Genomic DNA, 25625 nt, shown 5'->3' with positions numbered 1-25625 from the left:
CCTTTAAGGTGAATGGGGAGAAGCTCTCAAGTTTTTCTCTATCTGGAAATACAAGCTGTCATTTTATTTTTATAGCACTACAGCTGCTGAAACAAACAGATGTGGTTTATACCCACTTCATCTCTGTGCTGAGGTGGACACTTGTCTAGCTTCAGATAAACTGGATTGGGGCACAAATGCAGGTGGATTCAGCTGAATGCTAAAGTGGGGCTCCTAATTGTGATTTACTCCAGGGCTCACACCTGCAGAAAAGGAGGGAGCCACGAGAGCAGGAATCAGCTGCTGTGTGGGGTGAGAGGGCAGGACTGCTTCACTTGTTGATAGAACTGGTTGGTGTTGAGTATTTCTAGAACTACTGCATGGCTTTCAAAGCAAGCTGAAATTTTCAGTTTCCCAAGAGTTAAGATTCTGAGAAGTCATGGGATACTGTGAGGCTTACAAAACCCTAGTTGCCCTCACTAGGTTAGCAGATGTTCTTGGTCCTCATCTTCTATTCCCCTATAAAACATTCCCGTTGTTTATAGTGCATGTGAGGCTAGTTTGCAGAGCAGTTGTCTTGTTATAAAATTACTTGGAAAGCCAGTGTACTGGGTTCCTGTAAAGTTTATAATGTGTACTCAGTACCAACCATTTCATATGTGAAAATTGTGTTGTGAGTTCTGATTCCTCCAGCAGATTAACAAAGATTACTATTACAGATGCTGCTGGAAGCACCCTATTGCAAACCCTGGTATAAAGTGTTTTTAGGTTAGGCTGGACATACTGCAGAAAAGGGAAGGGTGATCATATCACTGAGGAGTTGTGTTGTTGGGTGCTCAGTGTAGCATCATATGCAGTTGATGTGCCAAGTGCTGTACCTCTTCTTAATTTGTTTTGGTTTTTTCCCCCCCAAGTACCATTCAAAATATTGGCTGAGGTTGTGGTAGTATAAACTTCCCTCAGTGGTTTACTGCTACCTTAAGTCTTTGTACTTATAAAGTACTTCTTCTGAATTACAAAGCTAAAAATAACCTTTATGAGGCTGCAGTCCTTGTTATGTCTGTGTCTTTACGGGTCAGTTAGGCTTTTTAGGCAATACTCATAGATAAACTGTATTTTCAAACATGTCCTGTAATATTTTAAGTTGTTCCTTCAGCGCACCTGTGAGCATTCAGCACCTCCTAAATCTTCAGTGTGTTAAACCTGATGTACAATCTGGGTGATCATTTTTGAAGGGGTAGCTGTGACTTGTAACTGGAAATAGTGTTTACATTTTCAGACTGCAGGGAACCATCATGTTTTTTCTAGACCACCTTGTTGGAAGAAATTGAAGAATTATTTAGATTTAACAGTTGTATGTGACAAATGATGGGTTTTATTTACATGGCACAATGGTTTATGATATACTCTATAGATTGATCAATTCTTTTCCACTGTTTCTGAGTGTGTACTAACAGGAGCTATTGCTATTCATCTGTTTCCCTGTTGATGTGAAGTGCTGGGTCCCCACATCTTCTCTGGAGGAAACATTCCAGAGGACATAAATTCTGTAGTGTTATTATTTTGTCTTTTTTTTTAAAGAATTCCTTACCATAATGCAGCACTTTTTTCTTTTGTGGTTTTTCCATGGTGTCATCTTTTTTATTTTTGTTTTTCATGCTCATTCTCCTTTTGCGATAAATAACTAAGACGAGCAACAAAATATTTTCATCTTTTTGTGCAGTATCTGCATAACTGGTTATTTTGCAGGCAGAGTTGAATTTCTCCCAAGTGATATGGGGAGCTGGTTAGAAAGAGAAATGTCAAGAAAAGCTGGGTGGTTTTTTTTTAACTCCTTGCCGAGTTCTGTGTAGCAACAGATGAGAATGATGAACAAAATGTAGTTTTGAAATATTACTTATGAAAAAAAATTAGTATTGTCTCTACCTCATTTAAAAATGCACTTTCTTAGAATGATCACACCACTGTTCTTTTCCTTTCTTGCTTGCTTTTTTTTTGTTAGATATTTTATTTGCCTGAGTAGTTTCCTGCGATCCCCAAACACAAATGGTGGGCTCCTGCTTTGATTTGTTACACTTTGTCAAGAGCTGACAGTTGGCATGTTTCAGATTCACCTTGTCAGTCGGTGTGACGGAAGAAGCCAGCAGCTGCTCTTTTTTTTGGGGGTGGGGAAAGAATGAAAGGAGGGCGTGAGAGTGCTATGGAGGAGCTGCCATATCCCAGTCTTCCCACAGAGCCCAAGGACACACATGACAGGTTGGGAGTGATGCTGGAAGTTCCCTACCTCCAGTGTACCTGATCTGTTTGCTTTCTTCCAGCCTGTTTTAATTCCTAAGCAGCAGACTCTGCTTCTCTTTCCCATTGCACTGGCAGCCGCTGTTTTTTGTTATTTTATGGCTTTTTAATGCTGCCTTGGTGTGCACATGTCTTTTAATCTGCTTAGTCAAGCTGCTGAGAGGGATAAAGATGCAGACTGAGATAGGGGCATTTCCTTTCTCAGAGAAGAGAGATTGCATCAGTGTCTCTGCCTGTACAAGGAAAGCAAACAGGAAGACAGACACGTTTTGTGTTTTTAGAGGAGGTGGAGAAAGAGTGAATCTTTTATTATTGTTGCAGTAGGTAATTCTTTTTACTGTGTTTTTTGTAGAGGAAAGGAGTAGGGCAAGGGGAGAAAAGAGGTTGTTTTCTCTTCCAAGTTTTTCTAGAAATGTTCCCTTTCAGGCAAGGAGAAAATGCTCTGTTAGCCCAAGTAATTACTTCTCTTCTAGGCAAGATACATATAAAATGAATCTATGTTTAGGAGCAGTAATACACCTTAAAAAGAAGGGATACCCCTTAAAAATAAGGGATGTTTTTCACATATATTTCTGAAGGAAGATAAAGGGTAGGAAAAGGGAAAGAAAATAAAAGGAAGTAATGTCTCACTTTTGCATATTTTTTATTCTGGAGACTCTTTGCCAGCCTTACGTCCTTTCATCATTGTCTTTTCTAGGGATCTGGACGTGGCTTCCACTGTTTGCTACCTGGCAACTGGATGTTAAATTCCAGCAAACTAATACTGTTTTTATCATTCCAAGTAGAACAGTTAACATGTATAAACCAGACTTTTTTTTTTTTTTCATCATCCTGGGGAAAAGTTACTGGGCAACACCCATGTCACAACCCTGGTCTTTATAAGTGACCCTGTGGTGATTCACATCAGGGGGAGCTTCTCCCCAGACACAGTACTGGGGACTTGCAGAGAGCAGCTGGGTCTTTTGCTGTACATGTTGAGGCAAGAACAATTTCTATGAGCCTTTTTGCATGCTTGGAATGATGTATGGCACTTACTCCTATGTAGCTCTCAAATTTTCTTGTCAGATTGAATAAAGAGGCTGTTCTGCTCCCCTGTTGTAAAACTACTGGACATGTGACTGATAATCAAACACTCTCAACTAGTGATTAATGAGTAAATAAGATACATACTGAAATGGGAACATAGTCTGAAAAGTAGTTTAATCTGTGAAAGCAAAGCACAACATAAAACATGAAATGCTGTTTTCAAGTAGACTGCCTGAGGCTGGCTATTGTAAAGGCTTATAATTGCTGCCCAAATTCCTGAAGATCTTTTAATTGACATTCTTTACTTGAAGAGAAGAACAAAATAAACTGAAAGATAGATTAGAGGCTTCTCAGGTGCTCTTGAAGTTCTCCTAGAGATTGCTTAACGTGGCCTTTGCTCCCCTCCATTGCACAATCACAAAAAAAGCAGGTCTAGAGGGGGCCTTTAAAGGCCACCTGGGCAATTTATCAGATTCCCTACACTGATGCCATTCCTAATAGATGCAGCTTAAGATTCTTTCGAGGCATCTGGTAAGTTAAAATTAACAGGTTTTCTTTAATGGCTTACCTAAATTTACTGTTTGAAATGTGTTTTTCTAAAGTCTTCTAGTTAGCTTCTTTTCCTGTCTTCTAGGGTGAAGAATTTTACCTCTCTTGTCAGCCTTAAGGCACTAAGTTATATGAAGTGATAAACTTTTTTACAGGGAGAAGCAAAAGCTAACTTTTGAGTTAGAATGAGAACATGCAGGACAGCTTTTTTACGAGGGGCTATGTAACACTTGCTTTGCTGGGAATGTAATAAAGTCCCTCTGGTGAAATTGCACAACAGTAGCAATTACACGCTTTGTAAATATAAGCCTTTGAGCTGATTTTAACAGTCAAAGAAATATTTAATCTTTCATGTTTGTAAAGCAGGGTGCTTTATCAGTGGTTAAATAGGACCTGCATGTGCTGCAGAGCAGTTTATTGGTGGTTCTGAGCCCCTCAGGAGCTCAGTAGCTTGCTGACATAATTTTCTGTAGTTGACATGAGTAAGGACAGGCTTTGAGAGCCAAAAACTTGCAAGTACAGATCTAGTCTAACCTAGGCTAGTTTTGCACATTATCAAACATTGGTGAAACATCAGCTGAGAACAAAGTTGAATCATGAGGAACAAGGGGTATTACTTAAGAGTAGTTGTACTGGATTTTTTTTGTAATTGTAGTTGTTGACAGAGGAAGATGAACATACAATGGTGCAGTTTCCTATTACTTTTTTTCTGGTGAATATATCTACACCAAAAGTAGACAATTTTGCTGTGTTGGCATTATGCAAGATGAAAATAACCGCAGAGCTTTGCAAAGCCATGCAGAGAACTGTGTTGCATGGTTTTCTTGATTTGGGAAGCACTTTGTTGACCTGTAAAATCATGTTTCTTCTGTGAAAAATGTTGTCAAAACTAAATCATGTCCTGAAGCAACAGAAGATCCTCAAGATAGGGACCTCCCTTTTAAAAGTCAGAAGCAGTCCTGGTATTTTTGCTTACTGTTATAATTTGGCTTCATGTGCACTTTTATGTGCCAGTTTTGCCTTTTAGCATCTTGGCCAGCCTTTACTGCCTGGAAGCTAATGGGCATGTCTGCGCAGACAGGAGCAAGCAAGGCTCAGTTTTTCCAGGGGGAAATTATTATTTAATAGAACCTTTTAAAATCATGCACTAACTTACAGCTGGTTCGCAGGAAGCAGAGAAGCTACTGTCATTATTTAGTACAGAAGCTCCAAATTCTCTTTTGATGGACAAGTGCAGAAGAACTCTGGAAAAGGCTGAAGCTGCTTTGCCAAACTGGAGGCTGACTGGCTGACGGCCAGCACTGGTACAAAAGCTGTATAGCTTCATTAGGGGAGTGTTTCCCCAAACAAAGGAATCCTGCTGAGCATCAGGGCAGAGAGCCACCCTAGCGCTGCTGAAGAGGCCAGAGCTGGCCCTTCAGGTCAATTCTGAGTGTGGGTTTTGTGCAATGTGCACCATCCATTAGATGTTTCTACACAAAACCCCTGTGAAGTGCCTACTTTAACAAAAGAAATAGTAACATTTCTTCTTTCCCCACAAATTTAGATTTAATTTCTAAGTGATGCTTCCTGAGAGAAATTGTCTCTTTTGTACCTTCTTTATGTGAAAAATCAGGAATTCATTGTGATCCCTTTCAAAGCAGGTACCTAGAAGCAATTCTGCAGTGTTTGTATAATTTTGGTGGCAAACCAAGCCGTTAGATTTCTGATAAAATGTTTTTATGTAAACTTCAAGTAAAAACCTGTAGTTCAAACGTCTTAAAACACACAGGATTTGGAAAATTGGAAAGTGTCAGCAGGAAGCTGGAAGAAAATAAAGCAGTGATATTTGCTTAGTACTTGCTGTACAAGGGGAAAAAACTGCTAGTCTCAAGAGCTAGGAACACCTGCATTATTGGAAACTGAACCTTGATCTCTTAGGGCTTTTTCTGTAACACATTCAAAAACATAGCACATTATAAAGCAGAGTTTTCTGTTTTATCTTCTTCTGTTAAGACAGAAATTCCACGCAATACCTATTTCATATTCATTGTGACCTATAATGTCAGCATTTCTTAGTGAATGTCTTTGGTTCAAATGAGAAAAATAGCAACTGCTTCTGGAGTAAAGAGCTACAAATCCTCTCCACCAAATGATAGAAGATGAGTCCAGAATTCATCTCAAGAGCTTGTTCAGTCTGGTTTCTTGTCCAGAAGCAGAAGCCTGTGTCTAAGCTATTCCTGGCCTATGTTTGTTTTATCTCTTCTTTACACTTTCAGTGATGGAGAGCCTATCACTGCTCAAGTCATTTAAGGTATCCCTGCTATAATGAAAAGGTGGTGGCTTGGGTGTTTTTGCCATCACCTCTTCTCACACTTTCATATACAATCTTAATTTTCCATGGTTTAATATAAGCCTGCTCTTTCTTATCCCATAGACAAGGGTCATGGAGGGCAACGCCCTCTTCTTTGTAACTTCCTTCAACGTGACTTTAAGGCCATTAATTTTGCTTTGTTCCTGAAGAAAACCTTTCCAGAGTGCCTTTACAGTCCCTTGTAAATCAAGTTTTTCAAATCTCTGACTGATGTTGCTTCTCCGTCCTCCAGACTCTGAAATAAATTCATCTTTCTTGAAATAAAGTGTCCAAAACTGGACATAAAATTCCAGTGAAACAGAGTGGATGGATGCTCTACTCTGTTGTATACATGTTAACTCTATAAATTCTATTGATATATTGCATTTTTTAAAGAAAAATGTCCTCTGCAAGTTAATGTCAGCTGCAAATTCAATAAAAAATACTTTGATACTGTGATCAAAGCTTTTGGTCAGTATTTTATGTGGAGCTGACTGGTACCTCTGTAGAATGTCCCTTACTTATACCTTCCAGTTTGAAAGTGATCCCTGGCTAATCAGAATATAATTTTCCAAGTAGTTTTTACCTGCCATGTTTTCCTTGGTTTGCCCTTTGGGAATTTTATGTGAGATGAAGTTGGAAGTCTTGCTGAAGTTGAGAGGCATGACATCTATGGCATCTCAGCTTGGGTACAGAAATAGTACTGTAGCTACTGAAAATACCTGTAAAGTGAGTCCCACTTCATATCAGTGAGGTGCTTTGAATTAGTAAATATTTGTAATAGCAGAAGTTGTCAAGGCTTCACATGTGTCCTATGCTCATTTTTGCATATGAAGATTTACAAAAGGAGGTGTACCAGTCTGTCCTTTTCCCTGTGCCAGCCTTATAGTGGGATAGAACCGTAGAAAGATCTCATTAGATAATTTGGCTAATTTTTCCAAAAGCTCTATAGTCACTCTCGGCTCTTTTGTTTTTTTTCTTAATTAGAGCCTCTCTGACTTGTCTAAATGGGAGCATTTTTGTGGTCAGCTTGATGGATTTCAAATACAAAGGTGTTAAGCTCCTGTACAATTTTGGTCATGGACCTATCCCATTGAAATGGACACAGAAGGGAGTGTAGGACAGTGCTGAATGCTGAGCTGATGCTCAATAACCTCTTTTGTCCTTGGCATGGATGGAGAAGGTTCCTGTGCAGCATTTTATGGGGGCTCAGAAAAGTCTGTTTAACTGAACTGTGTGACTTCAGATATCTCCCAGCTTACTCAAGATAAAATATGAAACTGAGGGTGTTTTCCAGCAATTGGAAAAGGCAAAGAATCTGTTACCTGCTGTATCAGATGGCTGCAGTTGGACATCAGAGTAGAAGCTGATAATGTTACCTCCTGACAGGTCAGTTATTCACATGGCACAGCTGTGTGTATATTTACCCAGGGATGCAGCTTTATACTTGGCACCATTCTTCTGAGTGCAGAGGTGCTCCTTCCTGCCAAGTTGTTGTGAACAGAAAGTGAGGCATGAGACACCACGTATTTTCCTGAGGTGTGAAAAGTTCCAAGCCTAACGAAGTGTGATGTGGGCTGAATATCCAAGAAGAATTCTGTGATGTGGTAGTTTCAGAAATAAGGCACATTGCTCTAATTATTGACGTGTGCCAAATGTTAGAGTGCTGTTTACATAGGAAAATTTAAATCTGATAGTGATGTTGCTGCAGAGTTATTTTCTGTTTTTTAATTGTGCTTGCCTTGAATGAATCCGGTATATTTATCTTAAATTTCATCTAAACCTTTAAAGCATGTTGACACTTATTATGCAGAAAGAAAACTTTCCATGTGTTGTTTTTTTTTAATAACAATGCTGAGATATGTGTACATCTCCCTTTTTTTCCCCAGCCACTAGAGTCTCATTTTTGTTGTTTTTAAGTTGCTTTGCATTTATCATGCCTGTGGAAGGTACTCAGCAGACTAATGCAGATATTTAAACTCAACTGTGATAGAATAAGGCCTGTGAATCACCAGTCCCCTAGTAATTCTCTCTGTGTGCATCAATGCTAGATAATAAATTTTATGGCATTAATATTCACAGTACTTCTAGTTTTTCTCTTTCTTGCCTGACATACAATAGCTTGGAAGGTAGATGGATTGTCAGCTTTCAAAGTATTACAAAGTACCTTTCCAAAGTTCTGAAGGATTTTTGAAAAGAGGTGTTTTTTATTTTCTCAGTAAACTTTTTCACTTCCAAGAAAAGCAGTCCAGCCAACAATTTTATTGGTCAAGTGAAGGACCTTGATAGAATTTGTTGGTAAGCTTTCAGATAATTTGAACATAATGTTTCTATAATTCTGGCAGCTTCAGAAAATGTTGGGGTTTTTTCAATTAACAGGAGACTTTGTGTGGTTTTTCACTCATAGCTGTGAAATACAGAAATATGACTTAGACGTGTGTAGGTTTTACCAGGAGTCTGTCTGTCTGGGTAGTGAATGCTGTTAAGAAGTCAGCTGCCTATGGAAAGTGGAGCATTGGTGAGCTGATGGATGCTGGCACTTGTAATAATATCTGTTTTGGAAAGTGGGCAGGGGAAGATGTACTGAGGTAGGAGTCACAGGACTGGATCCTGGATACTCAGTTGCTCTGAGCTGGTAAATACCTGTGAATTCAGCTATGGGATTGACATTGGTCCCTCCACTGAAACACTGGAAACTACATTAATTGTAAGATGAATTAAAATTTCCATGTTGTTATGCCAACTGAATTTTAAACCTATTCTGTTGTTGAGTTAAATGTGCAGTTTGACTGATCTTCACTTTCCTGACCTAGGTTCTTGGTCAAGTTATTTGCTAGTGTAGATGGAATAAGGAAAGATAGAATCAAAGAGGATTATGGACTGTGAGAGCTATTAGCTGATGTGATTGAAACTGTTCTTGTTTAGTCTGGTGGAGTGCTGGCTGCTCTAAACAGCTGATGGAGAAGGTCTTTCAGCAACAAATATTTAGAAATAGAGTTCTCAAATTCTCAAATGCCAATTTTTGGGCTTAATTTTCCAGTGTTTTTCTATGGTAGTACAGAAAAAGGATTGAAATATGTTGAAAACCTTTTCTATTAAGAGATTTTTTTTTATTTGCTTATACTCTTTTCTTCTGTCCATTGATCAGTTTTCTTCTTTTCTGATAACAATCTATTATTGATAAATTATTTTTAATGAATTCTCCTTTTTAATTTAATTTTGTACTTCCACTGTAAGTTAATTTTGTACTTCAACTGTAAAGACCTGTTTCCCTTACTTCATTATGTTAGGAGCTTTTTTAGGGTTTTAAATGGTTTTTTCTGCAAACATGGTTTTATATGTGTTGCTAAACTAGTCTTCATTGCTAACACAATTTCTTTTTCACTCTTCCATTTACTCTTTTGGAATGAGGACAGAAATATAGGTCTTATTCATCTTTGCTTTCCAAGTGTATGTATGTATTTGAGTAAGCCTGCAGAAAAATTTTTGCATGGTTTTGGGGAAGGAGGGACAAGGGTTTGGGACTTGAAAGCATTAGCAAGTCTCAGGCAGGGATATTTGTGACTTTTGCACTGTTAATTATTTCTCAACTTTCTGAAATCTTTCCAAATGTGATCACATTACTGTGTGCATCATTGTGAGAGACAGAAATTTGTCTTTCTTAAATTCTTACATTTCCTCAAAAAAATGCTTTGGTATTACATAATTGCCATTGTTCTTTTGCATGTTTTTCATAGCATCCTCCTGGGCAGTTGAGAAGGAAGTACAGTTCCTGCTCCACTATTTTCCTGGATGACAGCACGGTCAGTCAACCAAACCTCAAGTATACCATCAAATGGTGGGTTTTACAGTTTATTTATTTTTGCTAGCACTTACATTTTATGTGTGTATTTATGTATATGTATTTCTGAACCATTACTAAGCAAGCTTCAAAGGTTTTGAAATAATAAATTTATTTAATCAGTCATGCTCCAGAGTTACTGGGTTATGTCTCAGATGAGCATTTTAAGTTTCACTGGTGCTTTTTTACTTTTGCAGAGAAATGAAATTGACATTTTTAGAGTATTGTTCTTTATGTTTTGTACTGCAAGGGGAAAATAGAGGCCAAATGCTCAGGCATTTTGTGCTCTTTCTTAATGGTTGCTGATAGCCTGTCTTGCGTTGGCTGTAGGTTGGTTACCTTGGTGTACACAAATGCAAAAATTTATTAAGACAGTATCTCTGCTGCAGAGATGTTACATGAGAGACAAATCTATTTAGACTAACACATCCAAAGGAGTTTGTAATGTTGGTAACTAAGACAGTCCTTAATTTTTCTGTTAAAGGAAAAAGAGGGGAGAGGAGAAAGAAATCAGGCAGAAAACTGATGCCTGATTCCTTGTCAGCTCTTTCTGCCTGAAATATAGTCTTGCTTTTCTTCAGGTTTCTGTCACTAGAAACTTAAAAATAGTTCTGATTAACACTTGAAAAAGGTTTTCCATTTCTGATGTGTTTTGCCTTTTTTCCTCCTTGAATCTCATACTCTTCTGCTCTAAAATCCTTTGTATGCAGAATAAGTGCAGCCTTTTAGGTGGGGTTTGGATCTCTTTTTGCATTAGAACTGCCATGGCTCATGGGAAGAAGAAATGGGTTCAGGTGCAGCAGCCAAGAAGCATTTTCAGGACACAGAAGGATGAGCTGATAGTGGGGAAAAGGGGTGGTGTGTTTGGGGAGACTCAGGTGCATGGTGGGGAGCAGAAGAGCTGGAAGAGCCAGTGCTGGGATGGGGCAGGAGTTGTGCAGGGCTGAGGCCAGGCTGCCAGCATGGGAAGGGTTGGAAGTTGCAAGGGCTCACAGGGCTTGAAAAGGGACTACAGAGGGTGGGAAACTGAACTCTGGCACACAAAGTCTCTGCATCTTCTGTCCAGCTGCACATTTGGCAGGTGGAAGGGTGAGGAGACAATAGGATTATTGCTTTTGTAGTACAACTTCATTTTTTCCCCCACACCTTACAGTCTCTGCAGGAAAATAACTATTGCACATAGGTAAATATAAGAGGGAGGCATTTTGCTCAGCTCATTTATCTCTTCTAGGTCATGTTATGCACTGGTGTGTTTAAAATATTACTGTATGCACTGCAGCATCTGCAGCAGTCAGGGTGGCTGGAGCAGGGTGATGGAAAGCTCCATAATCATCATTTCTGCACTCTTAGTGCCAGCTGAACCAGTGTATGAAAGGTAGAATGAAACTTGGATGAGTTACTCTTTTAGAGCCCTGAGAGACTTTCAGATTCTGATACAGATTTCTAAACAGTAAATATTTTCTAAACTTAATTTGACATTTTGTTACGAAGGCACCAAGCAAAGCGGTGCACATAGGCTCTTGGATCTGCTTTCATTAAGTGAACTGGAGCTGCAAGTGTGTTCCTAGGGGCATAATTTAAAATTAAATTTTAGGATTAATTAATTTGGTGAATATCTTTCTGTCAAATCAAATTCATTCATAAATGTGAGTTTTTCTTTTGTTCAGTAATAACTGTGGTCTTCATATGTCTGTGGTATACCCTATCTCTTGAGTCCTTAAATATGTGTTTGTAGAAAAAAGCCAAATTTAAAAAGCATGTATGCTCTAAGAACTTCTAATAAATTTAGGTAAAAGCTCATAAAAATTTAGTAAAATGTATTTTCTTTTAACGAGAAAAATATTTTCAACTGTATGGCTATCCAGAAAAAACCACAATCAAACCTGAAATAATTTAAAATTCTGTTAGAGCTTTAGCTCAAACATATTCTTTTCCTAACATGCAGTATCTCAGTTTTCATGTAAAAATTCTGGAATAAAATCAGAGAGCAACCAATTGACTCTTTACAGGTATTTTAGGGAAAAGGGGGGAATTTTGCATTAGTATAAGACATAAGTATCTTACAGTGAATCACTGATGAAACAAACTGTCTACAAAGAGAATCAGTGAATTCCCTCCTCCATCCTCTTTCCCCTTTAGCTTAGATTGGTTTTATGCTGCTGCAATGAGTAGGGAGAGTGCTGGCTCGGCTTCATTCTTCAATAAAAATGTATTGTGAGTTAAGCAAGAGCTGGGAGTTGGAAACTGTAGGATAATCATAAGAACCTGTGCTTTAATTTTGTTCCATCTTAGATGGGAATGAGATCAGTTAGTTGTGTATGTAATCAAAATCTTAACTTTCTGTGAATACAAGGACACTTTTTGTCTGTGTGCAGAATATAAACAGGGGTGCTTTGGTGTGTGGTTGAGAGTAGGGGAAATGCATAATGCAGTAAGTTACTCAGGGAGTCGTCTTTCCTGAGTTAAAATAAGTAACTTGATGCCATAAAGCTGTAGGAGCGTGGTGTTTGAGTCTGCTGTTTGAGCAGCTATATAAAGACAGACACAAGCAATGCATTTAAATATACAATCATATGCCAATGGTGATTAAAGCATTTTGTGTTAACCTGGCAGCCAAACTAAAGAGAATGTCCAGTGGCTGTGATGCTTTGTCTTCAGTGTTGGAAGTCAGTAGGGGTTTAATCACTGGGTTTAGTGGAGTAGGGCATTAAATGGAAAGTACGTGCAACTTGATACATGAAATAAGAAGATAATATGAACATGATGATAATATGAAGTAAATTACTTAATTACTAGTAAAAAGGATGTAGTTGGAGCATACAAAACAAATATTATAAAATTGTCTGTTTACAGTTTTCCTGATATCTAAGAGTGAACAAAAGAAAATGGGCTAGTGACCGTATACGGTTTGTCATGCTCTTTGCTAGGTTTTAAATTTGCAATATGACAAAAAATATAATATGGCAGTCCTGAGATATTAACTCTGTATTTTTCTTTACAGTGTAGCTCTTGCAATATATTACCACATCAAAAACAGGTATGTGAATAGTGGAATCTTGTACTGAAAATATCTTTTATTGAAACAAGTGAACTGCTCAAACCCTAAAAATCCATGCTTAATTTCTTTCAAAATGTTTTTGGGTACTCATTTTCTTAACTTACAGGCTAGCAATAAGAAACACTTACATTTTCTATATGTATTATTTTACATAGAAAAATTAAAATTGGAGGATTAAGTACCATAAATAATGGAACTATAGCTCAACATTCAAAAGCTCTGATGATTCAGTGTTTGGTTTTATATGCATTGGGCACTTCTGCATTGTTGCATATGTTGCACTTACATGTAGAAAAATCTGAATAGTATCTTTCAGTTTTATATTTTTAGCTGCACCTTTGTAAAGTTAACTGTGTATATCAGTGATCAGTTAGGATTTTGAAATAAAACCCATGAAGTATACAGTGAGAGTGGCATTGTGAACAGATGTAATTCAAGATGCCTCAGAAACAGGGCAGGTCCTGGCTTATCTCTCCTGGTGTAATGTATTTTAGATCTCTGCTCAGTCAAGTTGATTGAAATTGAATAGAAAAAAGGTTCTCTTAAAAGTAACTTGGTACATATATGAGTTTTCTTCATGTTGAATTGTGCTTTTGTATCTTAAATTCCCTGTCCTCATGATATGTCACAGTATCCTAAAATAACATTTCCTGACATTTCTAAGGAGAAGTTGTATAAATAATTTAAGTGACTTCTGTGTCCATGGTTTTTCAATTGGCCTTTTCAGAGAACTTGGCTTAGATCTTGATTTATCAAGCCACTTAGACGTTTTTTGTTCTGGACTATAAGAAGTCCAACTAGAACAAAAGGAATTACTCATGAGTTTAAAGTTCAGCTGGTACGTCATTCAGGACCATGGTTCAGGTCGCTGGAACCCATCACACTTCTTGAAACAAGGCTGACATCTCAAGAGAAACCTTTACAGGTGCACAAGGGCAGAAAGGCTTAGGGCTTGAGTCCCGCTCAAAGCTCTTGGAAGACTTCCTAAGACCCTGGACTGAAACATGGCAATATGTAAAGCAAAGGTTGGAGTGAAATCTTCCGTCAAACTTCTAATCTCATTTACCAGGAAATAAGGCATGAGTGGTCATGCTTGGATTACTTGTTTATCCGTCTGTGGTTCCTTTCCCCCCCTTTTTCCATAGTTCCTGGATTAGTTTGGTTAGCTAGTGGGTTTTTGCTATGCTTGACTAAATAATAGAGATCTCAAAGACAATCAGGCTCCAAAGTTTTGTGGAAATCAATTATTGATTGTTCTGCTAAGTACCATGGCAGCTGAGTAAAAGGCTTGAGAGAATGGGGCACATTAGAGACTACAAAGGGTGAGAAACCTCAGTAAGAGTTTGCAAGTGAGCAGGAAGAATCCAGAGCCAGGAGCATCCAGAGCCACAGCGTGCCAGACATGGCCGTCTGTGCTATTGCCATGGAATGATCCCTGTCTGCAGTAAATTATGCCCATTCGTGGGCTTGCAGAGCCTGATGCAATTGTGACCTACAACTGGTAGACAGAGACACCAGACCTTTATAAAATGAAGAGTACTGTGTCAGCATCTTGAAAACAAATACATTCTGACTGTTGCATTCTTGGGAAAGTTGCTATCTGTCCTTTCACTTTTGGGATGGAGAGGTGATTGATTCAGGAAACTGCTTACTGCTGCTTTCCCTGGAATGTGCCTGGGGTGGGAAAGTGCTGTGCCTGCACTTGGGACAGACAGTCCCAGCAGTGATGCTGGAGCCAGGCTCATGTGTGTCAGTTAGAAGCTCTGAAGTGAGCGATGTGAAACAACTGTTGGGTCTTGGGTTCTCTCTGATTTGGGAATGGAGGGACAATGTGATAACAGCACTCAGTTGTGCTCACTGCTGAAACAGCAAGAGCAAAACATATGTTCTGTTTCCTGCTATTATAGGAGAAAAGGAAGCTGTTGACATATGTGGGAGATTTTGGTTCATGTGGGGGGATGGGAAGTATGAAACCACTGTGACTCTTTGACTCAGGTTCATTTTGACAGAAAATGAGTCAAGCATCTGCTTTTCCAGAGAAGAATTCTTTTTATACAGTATTTAGTTGGTCCTCTTCTCCTGCATAGGAAAACTTCAACCAAAATTACTTCCTAATGTTTCAAACCCTCACCAATCTAATTTTTTGGGAAGCTATGCTGAAATATAATATTTCTTCACGTTTCTCACATTTCATTTGATTGTAGCATTTTAGTTATCATTCCTTCCTTTCCCAGTGTCTCCTATCATGGTTATACTGATCCATTTTCTTCATGTTTTGTTGTCTTAGCTACTCAACAAGTGATAAAAAACTATGCCCATCTTGTTTTTTGAAGGAATGCATAAGCATTGGTGAATTTGCTAAAGAAATAAAATAAACCCCAGCAAACTGACCATAAAGAATGCTTGAGTAATCAGTAAATGGTCCATTTTTGAAAGAGTACAATGTGAATTGTAGTGAAAACAAAAACCTCTCAAGTTTTTTTTAAACAGATTTTTGAAGGCAGTCAGGTGTGACTTCATAGCATATAGCAGCTACATCCTGAAGAAATAAAATAGGAAATTATTTGCATTGTCAAGTGCTGTAGTTTACTGTAGCACACCAATCATTTCAGGGAGACTACTTCTGCATTAAGATACTGGGTTTTTAGGTAGGGTTAAAAGAGTCTGGCCTAGAATCCTTGCTGATAGGAATTTTCTAGTAATTACCCCAGTCCAGGTTTTGGTTTTATTTATTTTTCTTTTAGTTAGTTAGTTTGTTTGTTTTGTTTTGTTGGTTGGTTGTTTTAATTTAGGTGCTCTTTTTCATATTAAAAATGTGTTTCTTTCCAGTATTAGCCTCCATTTTAGTAGAAAAAATGGCACCTTCAGATGTTGAGTTAATAAATGTATTTTGCAGACATGAGTCCACTGTAAAACTTGTGGTTTGCATGCTCTGAGAGACACGTGCTGCTAAGTAAAGATAGAAAATATATTCAGTGGTTTGTTTGTTAAGAACTGTATGATCAGAGTACCAGGGATGCTAAAAATAAAGACAGAACTGTAATAAGTAGGTCACAGGGATGCATCTGTCCATAAAGTGCCTGTTCTGGTACAGTTATACTTCTTGGTTTTGTGTTTATTAGTGTACTTGCCAAAGTTACATACAGCAAAAATCTTATATTGCATCCTAGATGTTAGGCTTGTGAAGTTACATCAGCGTGCATGCTGATATTGAGCTACAGGGATTTCAGGGAATCATGTAATAAAACCAATGAGTAGGAATATTATTTGGTCTGAACTTTTGTTTGTATGTGCTTCTTTTGGCTTTCAGAAATCATTAGTACAATAGGGTTTTTCAAATAAATTATAAGTGAAGCATGTATGTATTAACTAAAAGATTACTGTAAAAATAACATTGCATATTAGCAAACATTTACAATGTTGGTAATAAAGGAGGAAGAGGAGTTGAGAGACTGCAGGGGTGGACATGAGTAAGTTAAAAAAAGGAGAAAAGGAGAGTAAGCTGGGCTGGTTTTATCAAGTTTGCAGTAGTATTTCTTAAGCCTCACAGTAAAAAGCAGTTTTGTATCTTGGCCACAGAAAGCTGAGTGTTTTAGCATGTTTTGTAGTATTAATTTCATATTACATGAGGGCCTTATGGCAGAGTAGGTGCAACCTCTATTTGCAAATCCCATTTCATCAGTGGTTCTAAGCACCCCTCAGCATGGGGAGTGTTGGAGTTTGAATGGTGCACTTGTGTCTGTGAGGGTTGTGTGCTGCTGTGTTCAGATAATGACAGTGCTTTGGTTTTAATGCTTTTAGGGACACAGACGGAAGAATGCTCTTAGATATTTTTGATGAAAACCTTCATCCCCTTTCGGTAAGTTCATCTGCCTCTCCTTCCCTTTCATGTGAACTGTCTTTTTTTTTTTCTGTCTGCTTCGTTTTGTTTCAGTCACCTATTTGGAAGTATTTCTTCCTTAGAAATCCGAAGTGCCACCAGACTATGACAAACATGACCCGGAGCAGAAACAGATTTACCGCTTTGTCCGGACGTTGTTCAGTGCTGCTCAACTGACTGCTGAATGTGCCATTGTCACCCTGGTGAGTGTCTGAAGGATGACATCAGCCATCTGACAGACCCAGTTTTGTTCTCAAAAGTTGTGTTTGTATGATTTAATAGATCTAGGTGCTGCCAGGGAATTTTTGCTCACTGTGGAGACCGAGGAAATTTCTTGATTGGGAAGAGATGCCACAGTTCATTTCATGGGTAGAATAAGTGAGGAAGAAGAGATCGGGTAACATGTGACACAAAACCTGGGGTCCTGTCCTTGGCAGAGTGAGAGTGTTACAGGCCACCAAGGTGACTCATAGAAAATGTGGGTGGCATGGATGGTCTGAACATGAGGGAATGTTAAAAGCAGAAAGGCTTCAACTTTTGGGGGGGGTTTCTGTGTCTCACTGTAGCTCCCAGGAGAGACTTGGGAACAGCTGTAGGTGATTTGGTAGCACTAATAAGAATTGACTGGCACATGAAGGATTCAGTGAGTGACTGGGACATGTTGGCTCTTTTCTGCTTCCACTATGCTTGTCATGGGACTGAACAATTGTACTCAAGTCTGAGGTTTAGCTGCTTAAAAATAACACAACCCAAAAGAAGGTTCAAATTTTCAGCTGGTGTGGATCTGCAATGTGGATTAAAAGAGCTAAAGTGATCTCTTCCAGCTGGGAATTTCTTCATTTTCTTGAAATTTATATCCTGCCAATTCTGACAAGTCTTTTCAGCTTTCAGTCACAATTTTGGCCATGTTCTTGGCTCAGAGATTCTAAAATAACAAAATGGTTTTTTACCACTACAACATGTGGTTTCATGACAGCTTAGTTATGCATTTTAGGTGGAAGAAGGGGAAATTGGAGAAGGTGAATTTTGAAGCCCAGGCCTACTCATTTCCTCTGTTAATCTATTTCCCTTGGCTTCTAAGATTAGCTGGCAGGCTTTTCTTCTTCAGACAGTCAGAATGAATTGTACTAGCCAGTAAAGAACACGAATACGAGAGAAATAGGGCAAGAAACACCCTCCAGTGCTCCACCCTTCCCTTTTGTAGTTTTACTCTACCTAGTTGCTTGACAGCCAATATTTGTTTTCTGAGATGACATTTTACCTGTCTCTTTTACATAATTGTACTAAGTGCTTGTCCTTCTTCCTTTTCTTTGTAAGCGTTTTCTGCTGGAGACAAGATATGATGTGTGAATCAGTATGTTCTTCTGTAATTTAATTAACCCACTGTCAAATACTTTGTTGTATTTATCTGTTATTCAATCTTGAGTTATTTGATAAGTGAGAGCACTGTTTAGTAGAAAAACAGGGGGCTTTTTTTCCCATTTTTTAATAGCATTACCTTTCTGTTACTGCAATGCATGGGAAGTTCTTTCCCACAAGTCTTATATAACTACTTCCTTGCCTCTTCTGGTTCTTGTATTGTTCCCTTCCAAGTAATTCTTTTGAAGTATAAATGTTTTTAGTTAATTTGTTTTATTGCAGAAGCAGCTTCCATAGATGTTAGTGCTTGAAAACTTAGGTGACTCGGTTGTTTTTTTTACCCACTACAGTGGTAACAGGAAAATGTATTGTAGCCTAGTTCTCAGAGCAGCCATGCAGATGTTTATGGATAGATTTGGTGCAGGTGATCAGTGTTTAACATTCTACTATTCTTTCCTGTGTTGTCAGGATAATAGCACCTGCCTGACCCCCCTTTCCAGAAACCTTCAGAGGTTACACATAGTGTTTTACAAGTGTGAAATTGTGCTGATGCTGTTCTCAGTTTCCTCTGTACTTCTAGATCCCATTTCTTTATTCATTTGTGTCATCAGGAGGGGCCCCAGACACAGATTGTGTTGTTTTTGAAATACTCATATGTGGAAACTAATCTATGAAAAAGCAAGTGACCCTTTCCCCCTTCCCGCACTCCTGAAATCTTAATGTTGATACTGCTGTTTATGAACCTTGCAAGTGGTTTCAGTTTTGATATCCTGTCTAGAGAAGGAGAGATCAGCATCCCTGCTGGAGCTTGTGTTTTGCCATAGTCTGGCTGTCCGTCAGAGAGCAATCTGATAGCCCTGTCTGCCGCTTGTTCCTCCTGGGAGGGCTGCCAGAAGGCAAGAAGTGTCGGCATCGGGACATTTTGAACAAGATGCTACAGTTTTATCTTTCTTTCACTCACTCTAATTATTTTTAAACAGTTCTAAGCACCCTTTTTTACTGCCCACATTATTAACACGGTCCAACGTGCGAGGTTGAATGCACCCACTGTTTGTCTTGGTACCTGCATTAACCAGGTAAAAGCAGCAGTAACAATTAGTTCTACAGCAGTCTGTGTTCAGCACAGGAGCTGAGTAAATGTGAAACTCCAGACTCTGAGATAAGCTATTCTGCAGCAAAAAGCTGGCATTGTGTGGCTTCAAGCACTTAATTAAAATATTTCAATTAAAGCCTCCACTATTACAGCAAAACCAATTTATAATTAAACTAGAAATTTAATTTTCACGTAGCCTCCAGAGCTGCCAAGAGATTTCCCTTACTGATAGGTGGAAAATTAAAACCTCAGGTTGAAACAATTAAATACTAATTCACATTATTTATTTATAAAATAATATCATAAGAATAAAATTAGTTTTAAGAATTGTTTTGCTAATTTAAAGCTTGTGACTAGTGGTTCTAACCCCAGTGATCGGCATAACTGTATTCTGTGACCTGACTTATTGAAAAAAGTCTCTCGCTCCAGAGTATTCCCACCTTTGCTAAAACTGAGAAATGCTTGTCTCCTCTTTAACATCTCCCTCAGTGCAGAGGTGGGAAGCTGTACTTGTGTTAATCTACTAATTGGATGGCAAATAAAAATGTGAACAGGAGTGTTACCCCTACGAACAGGAAAACAATACAGTGTTTGCATGTCAGGAGAATTAAATATTTATGCTTTGTTCTTTTGTTCTGTGAAAACAATCCTATGAACTGAAGAGCAGAATGGTCCAAGTTTTCTGCTTTGCCTTGGCATGACTTTCTGAGTTTTTTGCAAATAGGCCAGATGAAGGCACTTTTAATATACATCTGTGTCCGTAGTGGTTTCATTTTGCATTTGCAAGCATGCTGTAGACAGATCAGATACAGTGATATGTAAATACATACAGTACACAAGCTGAATTATTCAGAGAAGTTCAGAGAAGCATGCTTTTGAAATACCTTAAAGAGTTTATACTGTGACTGAGGGGATTTGATACTAGCAAATTTGAAGTATGTGAGAATAAATTCTCCTTATGAAAAATAGGGATTTAATTAAACCAGCCAGATATTCCTGAGCTTTTACTGTATTCTTTGGTCACATTTTCAACACTTAGGTAAAAAGAGAATACTGCTGAGCTGTATTGTGAAAATTATTGCATTTGCAGATAATTTTGTTTTGTTTTCTGTGTATTTGGAGGAATGGTGAAAGTTTTTTTTTATTGGTTTCCTTTCACGAGGATGTTTTTATTTTTGAATGCTGATAAAATACTTTATTTAAAAAGTATATTTCAATTGATGTGTAAAAAAATCTGATACTTGTTTAAAAGGAAAGGAAAACACAAAAGGGTGTCCAGAGTGCATAGAGACACTTGATCTGCAGAGGTCCTTTTCTTCTGGCCCAGTGTAACCTCCAAGCTCTCCGCAGCTGATGGAGATGCAGGTTTCCCTGAAGACCTTGGAGTGCCGTCCAAAGCAGTGCTTGCTGCCTGGTGTGACTGTGAGGCAGCCTGAGCATGGCTGGGTTGAGCCAGGCCAGGCAGTGAAGCCAGGCTCTGTCTTGTGGTAGGAGCCCACGAGGAGAGTTGTGTGCACCCACTGGTGTTGGTGTCCACCTTTGTCCTGATCTTCAAGCATTCCTGGGGAGGTGCCAAAGCCCAGCACAACATCAGAAGAAGGTCTCCAAGGTGTAGACAGAAGGTCCCTCGACCTGTGCTGTGGATCCTGCACTCCTTGGCAGCTGACATGGCTCAGGGTGCTCTGGGTAGTGGCAGGATAAGAGATTCTGGCCCCTGGTTTTAGGGCTGTTCTTATCTTTTGACTGCGGTCCTATGTACAACACATGAGTGATTATCAGTTAATACTTACACATCTACTTAGTCAGTTCTTGCCTTTGAGTTGCTGGGATGTGCACTTAATGAAAAGAGAACCATTGAGGTGGGCATTGAGGGGGAGTTATTTTTAAATCACAAGGGAAGAGGACTTTCAAAGAGTGTGTATCTGCTCATGCCTCTTAGGCTTCTGTGTAGGCAAAGAATGAATGCTGATCCCAGTTTTAGACTGGAAAGTCAATGTTGCCTAACAGTTGGAGTGCATTTGACATGGATTATAGGTATTTGTCTTAAAAAGAGTAATTTTGGGGGCAGACCTGGAGATGTGTGACTTTTCTCTCCGTTCCATTTGTCCTTTTTTTTAAATATCTCTAATGGTACTTTGCAGTTGTTCACCTTCTTTTATAGTTCTGTGGCTGCTTTTGTTACTTCTTTTTACCATTTGTTCTCAGAAATAAAAATGGGATGAACTTGCAAGGACCACAATGCTTTTCCAACAAATGTGTGGCACCAAACCTTTATAGAATATTTTAAATGCCCAGCTGGGCAATTGCAAACCACAGTTATTTCTGGAGAGTCGTGGTAGGGAACTGGCTGATGGCTTAGAACAGAGCATATGGCAGTTTAGTGATTGGATTAGAGCCGTGATTTGGCTGTGTGAGACCCGCTACCAATTATAATCTTTTCCATAAAGATATCATTTCAGTTTCAAGGCGTTGTGACACACTGAAGTTTTCTCATTAGAGAGAGATGACTCTGTATTTCTCCATAATATGTTGGGATGGAAGTGTCTTTGTTAGTTACTCTGTGCTCCTGCAATTTACAGTGTGGATTACCTGATGAGGGAGGGAATGAGGTGTTTGCAAAGAAAGGTTTATTTGTAGATTCTCAATTATAGTAATTAAAATAGCAAAGCCATTTTCTCCTTTCTCTCAATGTTAATCAAGTGAGAAATAATTTAAGCCACTAGTTTTATTGGTAAAATAGAGATGGAGTTTGACATAAGGCTGTATAAAAACCACATGGGAGAAGATAATGTTTTGCTCTTGCTGCTGCCTCAAAATTCAGAATTATTCTAGTAATTTCAGTGACATTCCTCAGTGATTGCCCATTGCTTGAGTGTGCTGAGACTCCCAGTCAGCTTCCTTGGGGGCAACACACAATTCCTGACCTCTTAGTGTGGCACCACAGGAAATTCTAGTACTGCATACAAGTATAATTGTATAATAACTTCTGTTGGAAGGGACTTCTAGGGGTCGTGTCTGGTTTGGCCTTTTCTCAAAGCACAGGCTGATCAGGGCCTGACCAGTTGAGTTTTGAGTTTCTCTGAAGATGAAAATTTCATAACCTCCACAGAAAACCTTCTCCATTGCTTTAGGGAAGCCTGAAAAAAAGAACAACTATATTTTTAGTGCTTAGACTGCCACTCCAATGTAATAAGAGGTATCAGTGGAGTATTGGAAGTTAATGTTGAATGGCTTCAAGATGAAGTTATAAAAAGAAGCAAAACTTCTATAATAACTCCATAGTTTTTTTTAAAAAATATGAGTGTTTTTTGATTGTGAAATACTGAAATGAAATTATGTGACACTTTCGTATTTGGTATTTCCTGAAGAGGGGAAAAAAGGGAAAGATATCTTCTCCAGTATTTTAACTTTTCTTTCTACTTGAATGTATTATATAATGTCCAAAGTCTGCTATAATAGCCTCTGAGATGGGAAACATGAGATGCTGTTTCACACTAATTAGAAATGAACTCTTCAGTGCTATCTTTAGTTTTCAGTTTCTTCAAACGATTTATGTTCTGCTGATTGGGATGTTGTGTAACCAACACTCTGCTATCCAGGATCATGGGGAGCCTGACACCTTAGATAAGTGGGACAGCACAGGATACTGTGGATAGTTACTATTAAACACTTGGGGAGAGCAGGATGGATTCACCCACCTGCAAATAACCACCCTGGGGATTTGTTGAAGCTCAGCAGTGGCCCTGCTGGAGCAGCGCTGCTGGGCCTTGGATGCTGTTGCTGATCCTGATAGTTTGTGCCATGTTGCAGTTCTGTGTTTGGATAAAAAAGCCCCCCAGGACTAGTGGTTATATTGGATGGCCTAATACTGTTTAGCATGCCACTGCAAGTCCAGGTCCTGGGAGTCAAGATCAGAGGCATCCAAACTAGGTCAGCATGGAGTTGTTTCAGGTCTGGCAGATTTAAGAGCTGAAGATATGTGCTGAAACAAATCAGTTCTGTACTTCTGCTAGACCTGAAATGGCTTTGCAAGCCATTTAACTACATTCCTGTGGTGCTACATCTAAGCTAATTAACCTCTCCAGAGTTCATGGAACTTCCAGCCAATTTGGGATTATCTATACACATGGAGTAATAATTTTATTTAATTAGTATAAATAAAGTCTCCTTCATTCAGATAAATGAATTTTTAACAGAGGCAAATCACCAAATTGGTTTCACTTATGGTTAAATAATAATTTGCTAATACTCCAAGTATAAAGGTCAGTCATTGTGAAAGCTTGGTGTTAGTCTGTGGGAAGAGATGGAAAATAATGCAATATTGCTCCTTTGAGATCTTAACTCCGTGCAGTGTGCATTCTGACCTGTGCTTAGTTATTAAAATGTCCCCAGTGAGGTGCAGCTGTTGTCCATCCAAGCTTGTTAGACTGACAGTCATGTGAAATCATGTGATTCATTCCCAAATGCAGAATGTAGACTAATGGTGGTGGTATAGACTCTGAGGTATCGAGTCTGGAAATAGAAATGTATGTACAGACCAATGGCCACTGGCATTTTCCCAATCAGAATTGTATTTTCATTTCAGCTAGGATTTGAATTACGGTACAAATGAGTTTTGAATATTGTAGTGCTGTTGTTACTAACACTGAGTTGTATTTGTTCTTTGCAAGCTGGAAAGAATTCAGAAGTGTGTTTTGTTTGACTGAAACCACTGAAAGTTTTGCTTGTGTCACATCAGTAACTTTAACCTGTATAAGTAGTCTTGTTATCATTCTGTAAAAAATATCTATACATACAGTCAGAACTAAGTGGGCAATGATAAATGTGATGAAGATGGCTCTTGGATGCTATGAAAATGCTTGAGCAGAACTAGCTGTTAAATTAAAGTAGAATAAACTTGACTCTTTTGAGAATTCATCTTTTGAATGTTTTATAGAGAAGTACTGAAAAGTTCTGCCTCCAAAGCTTACTTTCAGGCACTGCAAAGGATGAAGCAAATTGGGAAAAAGTAACAATGTTGCAACAGCTTCAATTTGTTTTCAGCTTTAGTTCCATTCTGGAGCATGGATACAGCTGTTAAAAGTTGGTGGAGGCAAATAATATTTTAACCTCTAGACACTAAAAGCTCTTTAGTTCTAGTTCCATGAAGGAACACCTGTCAAAATAATCAAAAAGACAGATAGTTCTTAGACTTACGTTTAAAAAAAAAAGAAAGAAAAATAGCATTTCTCACATTGTTTCTTTTGCATTTTTTGTCTTTTGCCATATAAACCAATTTATTCCAGCATTCTGAGATGGAAGTTGTAATATTCTTCTCTATTATGACCTTTTAAAATTCAACTTTATTATATTACTTCATGGCAGCTAGTTCTGAAGAATATGTCAAAAGTGTTTTGCTTTTGAAAATTAGGCCAGTGAAATTCATTACAAGAGAAAAATACACTGAACCACATAGTACACTCAAAATCCCAGTCTGTTTGATACAAAACCCATATTTAAGAAAATGACCCTTGTGTTTAAGACACTGTTTAATGTTTAGACATAATTGCATACAAATGGTATTTCCATATCTCACATTTACCATTACAGGGCTAACATTTTCAGTGATTTTTTTTTTTTTAAATGAGGTGGAGCATGCCTCCCTGTGTGTGTGGGAAGACTCACTGGCTTTTGCCAGCAGAAGCAGGTGGTGTTCTCCCACCAGCAATGAGTTTGTTTGGGATGAGTAGCGTGGTGGTTAACCACCCCACCAGCCTTCCTCTTCAAACGGGCTGAGAGCCACCTGGCTGTTCTCCAAAAGTCTCTCCTGACTCAGCACATCTTGGCAGCAGCCAGAAGCACCCCCTGCAGCAGTGAGTGCATGGCAGACCCTGCCTGTCCTACTCTGGTGTCCCATCATGGGCTGGTACTGTGTCCCACTAGGGCCTTGTGTATTGAAATGCTCTGAAATGAAACCAGCTCCATTTATCAGAAATAATGAACTTTGGGCACATTTACATTGGGGACTACTCACTTGGCTCTGTGTGTGCTGCTGTTACGAGGTTGCTCTATATCAGCAGGGCAAGAGCTCAAGTATGTACCAGCCTGAATTTCCTGCTCGGCAGTCAGTGGGTTCTCTCTAGGAAAGAGACACGGGAGAGCTAGAAGAAAGACTGTGTGTGTGGCTGGGTGAGCTTGATTAAAAGTTGAAGACTTACACTAGTGTCTCCCAAA

The 25625-nt window shown here is 38.7% G+C and overlaps 1 protein-coding gene across 2 annotated transcripts in view; it reads left to right on the top strand.

Moving 5' to 3' along the window:
- The window catches only part of CCNY (cyclin Y), a 119057-nt gene that overhangs the window by 78816 nt on the left and 14616 nt on the right, over window positions 1-25625 (top strand). For both annotated transcript variants that reach the window (XM_041488976.1, XM_041488986.1), the window contains 4 exons: window positions 9919-10019; window positions 13024-13059; window positions 16882-16939; window positions 17044-17163. In XM_041488976.1, coding sequence (XP_041344910.1) covers window positions 9919-10019; window positions 13024-13059; window positions 16882-16939; window positions 17044-17163 — 315 coding nt within the window. The remainder of the gene's footprint in view (window positions 1-9918; window positions 10020-13023; window positions 13060-16881; window positions 16940-17043; window positions 17164-25625) is intronic.

This window comes from Pyrgilauda ruficollis, unplaced genomic scaffold, assembly GCF_017590135.1.
Source record: "Pyrgilauda ruficollis isolate IOZ18807 unplaced genomic scaffold, ASM1759013v1 scaffold12, whole genome shotgun sequence".
NCBI classification, from domain to species: domain Eukaryota; kingdom Metazoa; phylum Chordata; class Aves; order Passeriformes; family Passeridae; genus Pyrgilauda; species Pyrgilauda ruficollis.
Note: the sequence above shows the minus strand (reverse complement) of the source record. Positions and strands in the feature narration are given on the sequence as shown.